This window comes from Ostrea edulis, chromosome 2 (genome assembly GCF_947568905.1).
Source record: "Ostrea edulis chromosome 2, xbOstEdul1.1, whole genome shotgun sequence".
Lineage (NCBI taxonomy): Eukaryota > Metazoa > Mollusca > Bivalvia > Ostreida > Ostreidae > Ostrea > Ostrea edulis.
In genome coordinates this window covers 106,814,643-106,828,401 of record NC_079165.1, presented here as the reverse complement: position 1 = coordinate 106,828,401, position 13,759 = coordinate 106,814,643, and the positions used below count along the sequence as shown (strand labels likewise).

Below are 13,759 nucleotides of genomic sequence, written 5' to 3'. Positions count from 1 at the left end.
ACCAATTTTGATGCACCAGATGCGCATTTCGACAAATAATGTCTCCTCAGTGATGCTCAACCGAAATGTTTGAAATCCGAAATAACAATGAAGTTTTAGAGCTATTATAGCCAAAAACAGCGTGCCAAAAAAAGTGGAGCCAAATTCGTCTAAGGATAAGAGCTATGCATGAGGGAGATAATCCTTAATTTTGAAATGAATTTCTAAATTTTATAACAGCAATTAAATATACATCCGTATTTTCAAGCTAGTAACGAAGTACTTAGCTACTGGACTGTAGAGACCCTCGGGGACTAACAGTCCACCAGCAGAGGCCTCGACCCAGGGATCATAATATAAAACTTATACGGTACCAATTTTGATGCACCAGATGCGCATTTCGACAAATAATGTCTCTTCAGTGATGCTCAACCGAAATGTTTGAAATCCGAAATAACTATGAAGCTTTAGAGCTAAATATAGCCAAAAACAGGGTGCCAAAAAAGTGGAGCCAAATTCGTCCAAGGATAAGAGCTATGCATGAGAGAGATAATCCTTAATTTTGAAATGAATTTCTAAATTTTATAACAGCAATTAAATACATCCGTATTTTCAAGCTAGTAACGAAGTACTTAGCTACTGGGCTGTAGAGACCCTCGGGGACTAACAGTCCACCAGCAGAGGCCTCGACCCAGGGGTTATAATATAAAACTTATACGGTACCAATTTTGATGCACCAGATGCGCATTTCGACAAATAATGTCTCTTCAGTGATGCTATTCAAGAGTATCATCATCCACGAAAAAAATCGTGGAAAGCGTGATCGCACTGTGGTACAATACACATTACATATCGAACAGCCCTCGTACAGTAACTTCCCTCCCCTTTTCACAGTTTGTTATTGTTGTAGATTGTTTAAGTCCTTCTCGAGAATATTTCACTCATATGGTAACGTCATCATTGCCGGTGAAGGGCTGTGAAAATTAGGCCTATACTCAGCGTTTACGGCCTTTCAGCAGGGAGTGGATCTTTACCATGCATCACCTGCTGTGATACAGGACCTCGGTTTTGTTTTCTTATGCCTGCTCATCGTCGGGAACCCACGGTCGGTTGCTCTACGTTTACCTACCGTGGGACACAACGTCAGTATTTTCGCTGGAAAATGTGTCTCGTCTTCTATATGCGATTGGTCGCTTTACCATTCCTTAATGCGATATTCAATCAATGAAAAAGCACCTTATTTCCAGTCCTCGGTAGCATAGAAAAACATGGTTTCGAAGCCAAGATTTTGACTTCGTTTAAGTTGGACAAGGTACAAAACCTTCAGCGAGATGCTTTATGTGCATTATTGAAGCGGAAGGTGTATTTGTGTCTATAAAGACAGGGGAGGAAAACAGGGGAGGAATAAGCCTATTACCAAGCATTTACTATCGTACTACTTATTGATACGAGGCTATGTTCAGCACTTTTAGTTCCATCATACGGGACCAATGTGTTTTTTTTAAAAAACAGACTTGGTATTTCATCGGTGTATATAGGTATGTTAAACTTACTTGCGTATTAAGTACTGCCTAATTTGTTCCAGTTGTGTTGTCGGCACAATTTAAGCCAGTAATTGTGACCTTCGATCTTTACATACCTTTTCCCTTGTAAACACAATATTGATGTCTCACCTACGCTAATTACAAAATGACATGTGAACAGGATTATAAGACCATATCTTAATTCAAATTGGCATCTGGTTTTGAAATTATATCATGCATGACTGATTTTATTCACGTGCCATGAAGCAGTGATGATACATGTAATAAACATACCAGAGGAGGATCCAGGATTTCCGAAGGGGGGGGGGGGCAAGTGAAGTATTAGTTAAAATAATCAGCCATTTTGGGTGCCAAATATGGAGTTTTCATCTATATATCTTTGATAGTGGTACAACAAAACACATACACTTGCATGGGCGCCGCCATTACAGCTGACACTTTGAGTATCGGGAATACTTACGGCGATTTCAATTGGTCCTCAATAGGTCACGCATTTGAATGAGTTATGCGAAAATATCAGTGTTGTGTCCCACGGGAGGTAAACGTAGAGCAACCGATCGTGGGTTTCCGACAGTGATGCCTGCTGTGATACAGGGCCTCGGTTTTACTGTCTCATGCGCGGTGAGTACAGAATAGTTTCCTCCATTTTTAGGAATAACGAATGCAAGGGTGGTCACATACGCATCTTAAGCTATTCGTTTTGTGTGGAAAGATAAATTTTCATTATATACTTTATATAAAACGAACGGAATAGTTTAGAGATCGTTTGCAGTAATAAGTTCTCCTATTGCTGTAACTTTAAAAAAACAGAGCTATCTTTAAAATGTATTCATTTTGATGTAGGACTTAGTAATTTGATTTACCGATAAACGTATGATCCACCATAGTTTATCATATACAGTAAATAAATTAAAAATGCATGGTTTGGTGTGCTCTCGTAAGTTCTGAATTTTCATTCATACACATTTTATACCATCATAAACTTGTCTTTACCACTCTCCCCTTTGTATATATAGTAAGTTAATTAATTCAATTTGAAACTTTCTAAAACAATAATGTCCTAGATATATCTAGGTCAAATTAGTACGATCTATTGTCCTTGTTTCTCTGATCCCTTTTGGTGCAGCCCTGACGCGAGAGTAACTGGTAACATCTTTATACAAATCCATTTTATTCAAACTCTGAGTAAACTCAGTTCAAAAGAAAAATACTTCAAAGTTTAGCGACAAAGACTGCCATATTTGACTTCGTAGTTATAGTACAGAGGTTATATAGGTACTTCTGGTGCATATTCTTCTTGATTGCAAATTGTACCACGTGTAACGTTTCCCGAGTCATTCATGCAGATAAGAAAGATAAAGAATATAGCAAAGTGCAGTAAAACAATGGAATTGCAGAGTATTGTCCACTCTTTTTTATCCATAATCCTGGTGGCCAAATGTAAGTATATTTAAGATCTTACAATATTTGCATGATTCGGAAATCCACGAACATATGTTGGGAAAAAAAAAACCAATATCCGTCACTTGAAATAAAATTGAACTCCGCAGTAATGTATATTTGAGAGTATTTCTAAAATCAAATGATCAACACTGTAGGATTTTTCCACTAAAACGAGTTTCTAATGCAGGTTGTGCGGCAGGAAACGTTTCCACGGAATCCAACCTTCAGGCCAGACTTGGATTCCACCCAGTCGAATTCAAATGTCATTACACATTAGGGCCTCACGAAACAGTACATGCCAGAAATATTTCATGGCAGATAGAAAGTGTAACAGGAAGCGGACAATTTGAAACAATTGCTGAATTCTCACTTCCAAATGCCCCCAGACAGTCGAACCAGTACGTCACTACCTCAGTTGGCACGGATTTCAAAACCCGATCCGCACTGCTTAATGTGGTTAGCTCTGGTTCAAACTCGTACACGGCCGTGTTCAGACTGATTGAGGTGAGGTGTGAAGATGAGGGTAATTTCAGATGTTCGGTCGTATTCTCCAGCACGAGTGGATCCACCACGGTATCGTCTGACGTGTCTCTATTTCTAACGGGTAATGTATTTCATTATCGGACTACCGAGGTGCATGTATCATTAAGAATTTACTATGAATTGTTATATCTTATGGAGTTCAATTTTCGACATGGTATCCTTATCTAATGATTTTAGAACCTAAAGAAAATGTACAGCTGATCAAATTTTATTTTTGAAAGAAATTTATTTATCTATTGGATAAAAGATATATTTTCACTGATGTTATTTTTACAAAGTGATGATTACAAATGTTATTTCTATATCTCAAAAAGAGAGGACATATTGGTTTATAGCTGTCGGTAGACCACGTATTGGCCGTTAAATGTCAACATAAAACTTGGTATACTGTAGACGACTTAACGCCGAAGGTCAAGGGTCAAACTACTCTGGATAAAAGGAAATATTGCCCGTTCACTATCTATAGGGCCCTTTGTTTGATAGACATCAAACTTGATAAACTGGTGCCCTTGAGGAGTAGATGATCCCTACTTATGTTAAGTTCACAAGGTCAAAGGTTAGGGATTAACCTGTTCTAGACGTAAGATAACATTGTTTGATAGCCATCAATTTGGTACACTGGCACTCCCTAAGGAACAGATGACCGCTGTAAGGTCAGGGATCAAACTTCTCTTCACGTAAGAAAATATTGCCCGTTCAATAATTCAAGAAACATTTGCTGGATATTATCAATATATGAATAAGGTTTAAAAATCTTTTTGTTTTTTTTCTTTTCTTTTTCATATTTTGGTTTTTGGTCAAAATGCCATTTGTTACTCTAGCGTCCTTTAATTTTGACTGCTACAAGTATGGATAATCTTTTAACACAATGATCCGAATGATGGGGCGAACGATTCTGATCGAAATGTAGCAGTTGCCTGCCATCGACGTCAATGTTGCTGTCCTAAACATGACTTAATTGCATATGGTTTTTCTGCCTCAAACTGATTCGATACGAGACAGAATCGTCTACGCATGACCATTTTAAAAAAAAAAAAAAATCGAGACAGACTATTGACAAATAAGTTGATGTCATAGGGTTTCAATAGTCTCGTTTAAAGTCAGCATTTCGCAAATTCTATCTTATTTGAAAATACAACTCCTCGTTAGGTCGAATGCTGTCCAGCATGTTTCGCATCCATTGTTATGCCGTTCTTTACATACTGATTTTGAACCCGTGGGGATCAGGGTTAGAAAAGGTCCTCAGTACCCCTTGCTTGTTGTAAGAGGCGACTAAATGGGGCTGTCCTTCGGATGAGACCACAAAAACCGAGACCCCGTGTCACAGCAGGTGTGGCACGATAAAGATCCCACCCTGCTCAAAGGCCGTAAGCGCCGAGCATAGGCCTAAATTTTGTAACCCTTCACCGGCAATGATGACGTCTCCATATGAGTGAAAGATTCTCGAGAGGGACGTTAAACAAAATACAATCAGTCGATCATACTGATTTTGACTACTGATTAATCCTTCTACCTGGTCAAGATGGAGGGTTCACTGGGGGTGTGACCGAACAGCAAGGGATTTTTACCCCTCCTAGGCATCTGATCCCACCTCTGGTGTTTCAAGGGATCCATGTTTGATCTGCTCTAAATTTCGTATTCTTCAAAGGATTATGAGATTGATCATTGTTCGTTATCTTCACATTTTCCATTCACTCACTCACATTTCGTATTCGTAAAATCCATTTTGTCTTATTTAGCAATCCTGAAATACATATTCCATATTAAAACAGCCTTGAATATTCTCTATTCATATAAGAATCGTACACAAGAAATTACAACGCAACAAAACTGATAAATATTAGCAAAGCACAAAAACTGCCTCAATAATCAAAATGATTGCAAGTTCGGAATTTAACGGAATGTTTTTTTTAAATTGTAGCCCCTGCTGAAAAGCCATATAGGGCCCCAGGTCCTATACCCGACGATTTAGAAGAAGGTATGAGTGTAAAGTTTTCTTGCACGGCCAACGTAGGGAAACCACCAGGGAACATCAAATGGTGGCGTTATCAGCAGGGGCGATCGGTCCCTAATTTCATGGGGCAGTCGGATACCGTACCTCTAATGAAGACGGACGTTTGCGCCTACAATGTGACCAGCTACATATCCGCGTTCACAATGTCGAGAAACGATGACAAGTCTGTGTGGAGATGCTCCGTCAATAACAACCTGTTAACGGCCTATCCCGACTACGACAAACCGTACGAGGAAACTAAGGGAATTCGAGTCTACTGTAAGGATGGTGTATGCTCAATTATAATAAATCAACAAACTCAAAATTTTCCACACTCAAAAAGACAGAAAAAAGATTCCATATAGTCTCAATAGAATGCATATTTAAAAAAAAATCTTATTTCATTGTTTCATTACACTAGACAAAGTTGAAACTCCTTCTATCGAGGTAATACCAAAAGGTCCACGGTACGAGGTTGGAGCCAGCTTAACCATATACTGCACGGCTGATGGCAACCCAAGTCCGCTGATTGACAACCACATTAATTACTATCTGTGGATATTCAGAGCTAGGGGAACTGCCAAGGACATCGTCCTCACCTCTAATAACGGCCTTCTGGCTCTTCAGAACCTCCAAGTAGAGAATTCTGGGAAATACACTTGTACTGCTCACAATAGTTACAATGGGAAGGAGTTCAGTAGCTCTAACCACATAGAGGTTATTATACAAATAGGTAAGCATTTTCTTTATCACATTGTCAGTTTTATCAAAAACGTAATTCTTGAAAGTCTATCGTCAAATTGTTTAGTACAATAACATTCTAGAATTCAATATCTTGCTCAACTAAATTACTTGTTCATTTTAACCATTGTTTAATGTTTTTATTTTCATTGTGCTGTTACTTAACAAGACCTTTACGCTTTTAATATCCCATCCTATCCTTTCAGAGCTTTGATTGTGGTTTTAATACAATTATAATTGTAAATGTACATTTATCTATTCATCTAAGATACTATATGAAACAATACCAAGAGATAATACTAAGTAGAAGTATGTTTTAAAACTGTTGATGAATTTTCATAAGAAAAGACAATTAAAGTACAATGTGTCAATATCTTCTAGGCGGATAACAATTTATGATGACTTTATGTTTAAGTGTAACATAGAATCTCGTACCTTAAGCAGGTACACCAACGCGTGGATTACGTAAGTATACGTCAGAACGAATCACCTGTCTCTAAGTTATCTCTCATTTATATCTTCTAAAGAGAGTAATTCAATTGTTCAATTCATTTCGTTTTCAATAGCCCTGCTTAGTATTAAGTGTCAGAAAGATTTACGTTCCTATAATGTTCTTAACAGGTTCAATATGAAGAGATGTTTAATTAAATGATGTTCTTTTTAATCTTCAGTAATAAATTACATTTGTTACATCAGACTTCATTGTCATATATCAACTGGGTATACTGTATCCAATACACTTCATATCACTGGGCTCTACCTTTAAAGATGAGTAGAATGTATTATGCAAAAACTTATTTGAAATAACTTTTTTTTAACATGACAAGCACCTGAGGACTAAACAACCACCTACGGAAGAGAGAAAATATGGGAAACTTTAAGCATTGTCAAGCTTTTACAGTATTAGCAACAATATCATCATTTTCTCAAGGTAACAGAAGTTATTGAAACGTTTTATTGTCGAAAATGTGCGGAAGTGCATACAGTGATGTAGAAGAAAATCATCTCAACAAATCTTCCCTTTCAGTATGTTGGTCAGGAGAAATTTCAACTATACCGATAATACAAGCCGGCGCCGGACGTAGTGAAGTCACTTTTGAATGTAATTACACTCTAACTGGTAACGAGCTAGTCTATCCGGGAGGAATCGCTTGGGAAGTAGAGAAAAATGGACATTACGAGGAGATTGCAACATTTTCCCCTCCAGATTTTCCTGATGATATAAACTCTTTTTCGTCTACAGAATCAGGTTTGATGTTCATGAATCGGTCTGAGTTGTTAAACGTGACGACCATTGCTCCCAGTTCGTTTTATGTAGCGATGAGAGTTACAGATTTGGAATGCTCAGATGAGAATAAGTATAAATGTGTCATAGACATAAGACATACAGCGGGACCTTCTCCTCTCGAGTCTTCTTCATCACTTATATTCAGATGTGAGTATACGAAACTTTTTTATATCGATTACTATATATTATTCCAAAGCGCTTTCGCTCTACGGATCTTCAGTGGAATTTGAAAAAACAGCAATAACATAACTAGCCGTCCTTATTATAATTTTATGTCAATAATTGTCATCATAATAAGGACGTCTAGTTATGTTATTGCTGTTTTTTCAAATTCCACTGAAGAACCGTAGAGCAAAAGCGCTTTGGAATAAATGTGAAATCTTCATCTGAATATTCTCTCTCTATATTTTGCCTATACCAAGGACTTATTTCTCTCTCTCTCTCTCTCTCTCTCTCTCTCTCTCTCTCTCTCTCTCACACACATGCCGAATGAAAAAATATATAAATAATGAAAATACTCCCTTTATATCAGCCCCGGCAGAAGCACCTTATGAACCTTTTAGAGATGTCCCTCATGATATCGAGGAGGACATGTCATATAACTTCTCATGTTCTGCTGACGTTGGTAATCCTCCTGGGAAAATCAAGTGGTGGCGCTTCAGGCATGGGGTGTTGCAGCCCGATTTCATGGGCGAATCTTTAGTTCCCACCACCCATCCTGGACTGTGTGTCTTCAACGTAACTAGTTCTATTGAACTTAACATGACCAAGGAGGATCACCGATCGGTATGGAGGTGTTCTGTGGACAATGAGCTGCTGACGACTTCGCCAGATTACAACAAGCCTCACCAAGAATCCCAAAAGATCAACGTATTTTGTAAGATTTTAAATTCCTATCTGTATAGATATGAAGTTTTGAATTTAACACGTTTTCATAAAATTTCAGCGTTCATGACTTTACTATTTACAGATCCTGTTGGAATTCCCATAATAAGCAAAGTGCCTGATCACTCCCAGTATTTGAATGGTTCCATGGTGACCTTACACTGTACAGCGCTTGGTAATCCTAGACCAAATGGCAATGATAATGACACTATTAACAAATATGTGTGGACCTTCCAGGGACTAAACACTGACAATGTTACCGAACTGTCCACAGAAAACGGAACATTATTCTTGCGGAATTTGCAGGAAGATGATTCTGGAATGTACGAATGCTTTGCTTTCAACGGCTTCAATGGAAAATTATTTAATGCATCCCAAAATATTGAGATACGAATAGGTAAGTGTCTTAATTTATTACGAAATGACATGAAAAAAACCCATCAAACATGCTGTTTATTATTATTATTAATTTTTTGCCGTTTTACATCGTATTGAGACCTTATCAGGTGACGTGACTCAAATTTAACACTTTAATGGAGAATGCACCATATGAGTGAAACATTCTCGCACCGGGCGTTAAACTATATACAACCAAGCAACCATTGAATCAATTCTACTAGAAAATCCATCAAATCCCGACTCAGAACCCGCAACTTCTACTTCCCTATTATCGTCTCAGAAGAAGCGAGTAAATCCAAGGGTGTAACGAGCGAGTACGTAATTTCCGGATTGATATTCATTTTTGCACGCAGATCTGAAATTTATGTGATATAGCTTTTTGAAGTGGTCATTGGTATTGGCTATTGGGACTTCAAATGTATCGTGCATCGGCATAAATATTTAAAAATGAATTTCACTTTCAAAACGATATATATGTCCGTCGTCAACTTCCCACATTTATGTAGGAATATACCATTATCACCTGCATATGGTGTTTATGTATCTCAACTGATTCGATATGCAAGAGCTTGTTCTGGGTATAGTCAGTTTTTAAATCGAGGTAAGCTACTGACAAACAAGTTGATGGTACAGGGATTTCAACAGTCTCGATTGAAGTCAGCATTTCGCAAATTCTGTGGTCGTTATAACGATCTAGTTCGTCAATACAACCTCGCATTGGGTCAAATACTGTCAGACGTGTTTCATACCGATTGTTAAGCCGTTCTTGGCACACTGATTTTGACTGCGGATAACTCCGTTTACCTGATCAGGATATGGGGCTCACGGCGGGTGTGACCGGTCAACAGGGGATGCTTACTCCTCCTAGGCACCTGCTCCCACCTCTGGTGTGTCCAGGGGTCCGTGTTTGCCCAACTATCTATTTTGTACTGCTTGTAGGAGTTATGAGATTGATCACTGTTCGTTATCTTCACCTTGCATATGTATGAGCTGCGACACTCCATGTTAGCAGACCCGTGGGGATCCGGGTTAGAATAGGTCCTCAGTACCCCTTGCTTGTCGTAAGAGGCGACTAGATGGGGTGGTCCTTCGGATGAGACCGCAAAAACCGAGGCCCCGTGTCACAGCAGGTGTGGCAATCAATCAATTCTTTATTTTCATAAATGAAGTCATACATTACAGAGTACAGAATACTGCATATACAACATGTACAGGAATAAATATTTTATATTACTATGTATAAAGTGGAGAAACATTGATTCAACAAATGAACATTATCCTAATGAAATTATTAAAGTACGTAAGGTCCACATTTTCCTTTACAACAAATAAAAATTTCATAAATTTTAAGCAGTACAAGATTTGTTGATGTAAATAGTTTGTGGAATTTGATAATATTTGGATTTTTTGTTAGATTTTCAGACAATAAAGCTTTTCTGGCATTTGTTAAATTATGTTGTATACACTAAAAATGTAGTGATATTCGTCTCCTACTTTGTTTTGATCACATAAATAACAAAAACATTTACTTCTAGGAGTATTATTCCATCTTCCACACTCAATGGGTGGTTTAAAATTATTACATCTAAATTTACATATAATTAGTGCGTATTTTCGAGACAGAATAGCGAGATAATTCTCGAATATCAGAGAATCTTTGAAAAGTCTGTTAAACATTTGGGAGAAAGATAAATATTACTCCTCCACACTTGAATAAATTGGTCTATTAATATTCTTTTAACTTCCTGTTTCACCCAAATTGGATTATATAGAGATTCTGTTGCCCACAAATATGAGAGAAATGAAGTTTCGCCCAAAACGCTATCATTTTTATCTTAACCATTACTAGAAGAGGGTATCTCCCAAGTCCCCCATATATCATTCCATTTGTTGTCTTAGTACTCAAACTCAATATATATTTACATAATTTTAAATGCATTTTTTCATGTTTCAATATGTTTTCTTTTTTGTGAAACCCGTATAATAATATTGGTTGGATTATTTTGTCGAATAAGTCTAACTGAATCTATAGATAAGCTGTGTTCTTTACATCTTGCGATGACGTTAAACATTGCTCTTGTAGCTTTATCAAATCTTTCTTTTATATCAATTTTAAAACTTTCTGGATTTGTAAATGTTACACCAAGATATTTGAAACTGTCTACAACTTCTAAATTGGAACCACCATCTGTGAAGGAGAGGTAACTCTTATTTGTATGTTCCTTGCCAAACATCATAATTTTAGTTTTATTTGCATTGACTCTTAATTTCCAGACGTCACAATAGTACTAAAAGTAATTTAGAGCCTTCTGCAACATTTCGGGTGACTCGGCACATACTATAGTGTCATCAGTATATAAGAGAATGAATAGTTTTTCGTAGATGTGCAATTAGTTCAAGAACATTTCGGAAATATGTTGTAAGCCATTAACATTATTTGTTTCTAAGAATGATTCCAAGTCGTTTAAATAAATGGAAAATAGAAATGGGGATAAAATTTCACCCTGTCGGACTCCCAGTTGACACGAAAATGGTTCTGAAAGATCACCATTAAACTTTATTTGTGCTTTTATTCCATTATACATTATTCTAAAACATTTTTCATCAATGTTAACATGTAGCAAAATTTTGTTCCGAAGACCGATTAGCCAAACAGAATCAAATGCTTTTTTGTAATCTATAAAACCACAATAGAGTTTCATTTTCCTAATATTTGATAGTTCAATGATTACATGTAAAACGAATATGTGATCAATAGTAGAATTACCTTTGCGGAATCCCGCCTGGTTTTCTGATATTAAATTACAATGATTTACGTATTCGTTTAGTCTTTCATTTAATATAGAAGTAAAATGTTTTCCAATACCACTTAATAACGAAATAGGTCTGTAATTTTGGGGATCATTTACATTGCCTTTGCCTTTATACAGTAGAGTTATCTGTCCGTATAGGCATTGTGAAGGAAATACACCCCAATCAAATATTTTATCAAAAAGTTTATGATATAGTGGTAACATAATTCAAGTGCTCCTTTAATATATTCGTTAATAATATTATTACCACCATTTGATTTATTGGGTTTTAGAGATTTAATGCATTTCTTAACTTCTTCTTGTGAAATTGGTGTGTTTATTATTCCGTTACACTCTAAATATGAAATATTAAGTAATTGCTCAGAAGATAAAAAAAATAATCTGGTACGTTACTATCTTTTTCTGTATTTAATTCTTTAAATAACTCATATAATTGCTCAATTGAAATTTTTGTATTGGATTTTCTTTTATTTTTAGGGTTTATTGTCATTTTTATGTGAATTTACTGCGCTTCTTAGTTTCTTTTTATATAATCTTTCTTTTCTATACATGTCTTCTTTCAGAGCACTATTTCTGTATTTTTTGTGAAAGCGTTTAGGTCTTCTGTATTTTTAGCGGGCAATTTTACATTCGGTAGCAAACCATGGCTTATTAGTATTTTAACTTTGTTTAGAGTTTTGAAAACTTTTACGTACACCAAAAGTATTGTTAGCACTATTAGACAATATTTCACACACTTCAATAACAACATGGTTAATAACATTTTGATCTACATTACATGTATCAGTGTTATCCAGTAACCTACATAAATTAGTTATGTAACAAGCATGCCCATCTACATTTATATTAATTCACGCTGCTTATTGTCATCCCAAGCCTACATTTCGTCAACACTCATATTCTTTACACAGTTTTCTACCATTACATCACATGATAAATTAATAGAAACATGAATACGCCGGTTTCGAGATACACCCGAGTTATTTCCCTTTGGAGAATCTCGTATATAGTGAGGCGCGAAACAATTTGTTTACACGCGGGAGTGGGACTAATATTCATCATTGCGTAAGTGAATGTACTCAGTAAGTTTCTCATACACTGTTAGATCACCCGAATTCGACTGATACACAAACTAAGTAAGTTGTAAGTATTTAGGGAGTAATTAAATACATAGAATTCTTATCATATAACGTTATTTCGTTGGTCATAAGTACCATATCTAAGACAATACTTGCAAATATGACATTGTTTTTATGTTTCCACTTTAGTAAAACATTTCTTTCGATAGTATATTGTATTTCCCACATTTACATATTAAAAGAGAAGCCGCTTTTCATACATTTCATCATCTTCCTCGCTGACTGTAGGTCCACTCTGTCCCACTTAGTCATTCAAAGTTCCACTAAATGCACCTCCTACACAGATGAGTTCGTATCTCGAAACTGGCGTATTGGTTTATGACAATCGGAATACAAATAAAAAAAATCTTCAACTTCAAATTGTTTGACAATACCCAAAACTTCTGAATTTCCAATGCAGTAGTCCACTACGCTTCTATCTTTGAAAGTACCGGTAGTTTTTCCAATATCTCTGTCAGCCCCGAAGCGCCCACTCAGGATACATAAACCAGAATGTTTACACAAATAAATAAGCCGATTACCAAAATTGTTTCCAATTTTATCCATCGAAGTTCTTAATTTTGGAACATTTAGATTATCTAATACATAGGATTTATCATTAATAACATCAGGGTACTCAGTATTATCAACGTGATTCAGATACTAGTTCTTGCATTGAAATCACATAATAAACACGTATACGTACAATCATGGGAATAGCGAATGTTCTCATCTTCTAATTCATTAAAAACACCTGCATTAACATATTTAGAATTTTCAGATGGAATGTAAATAACTCCTATTAATAATCGTTCGTATTGTGATGGAAACTACCATAATATCGTTTACATCTATAATGGATCATATACATGTATTTCTTTTTCCTTTTCTTACTCTTACAGTTCGGCCAGAAGCTGAGACGCAAAATACAGGTAAATATAATTCGATTTATAAATCTTTATTCACCAAACAGAAAAGCTTTACATAGATTACTTTTTCCTTTCACCATAAAC

General features: G+C 36.2%; 1 protein-coding gene across 1 annotated transcript in view; it reads left to right on the top strand.

Moving 5' to 3' along the window:
• The first annotated feature begins 2,734 nt into the window (after window positions 1-2,734).
• Window positions 2,735-13,759, top strand: part of LOC125680233 (uncharacterized) — a 13,852-nt gene continuing 2,827 nt past the window's right edge. Inside the window, exons 1-8 of the mRNA XM_056153569.1 lie at window positions 2,735-2,963; window positions 3,154-3,570; window positions 5,431-5,781; window positions 5,924-6,304; window positions 7,271-7,678; window positions 8,064-8,408; window positions 8,502-8,813; window positions 13,649-13,678. Coding sequence (XP_056009544.1) covers window positions 2,864-2,963; window positions 3,154-3,570; window positions 5,431-5,781; window positions 5,924-6,304; window positions 7,271-7,678; window positions 8,064-8,408; window positions 8,502-8,813; window positions 13,649-13,678 — 2,344 coding nt within the window. The 5' untranslated portion in view covers window positions 2,735-2,863. The remainder of the gene's footprint in view (window positions 2,964-3,153; window positions 3,571-5,430; window positions 5,782-5,923; window positions 6,305-7,270; window positions 7,679-8,063; window positions 8,409-8,501; window positions 8,814-13,648; window positions 13,679-13,759) is intronic.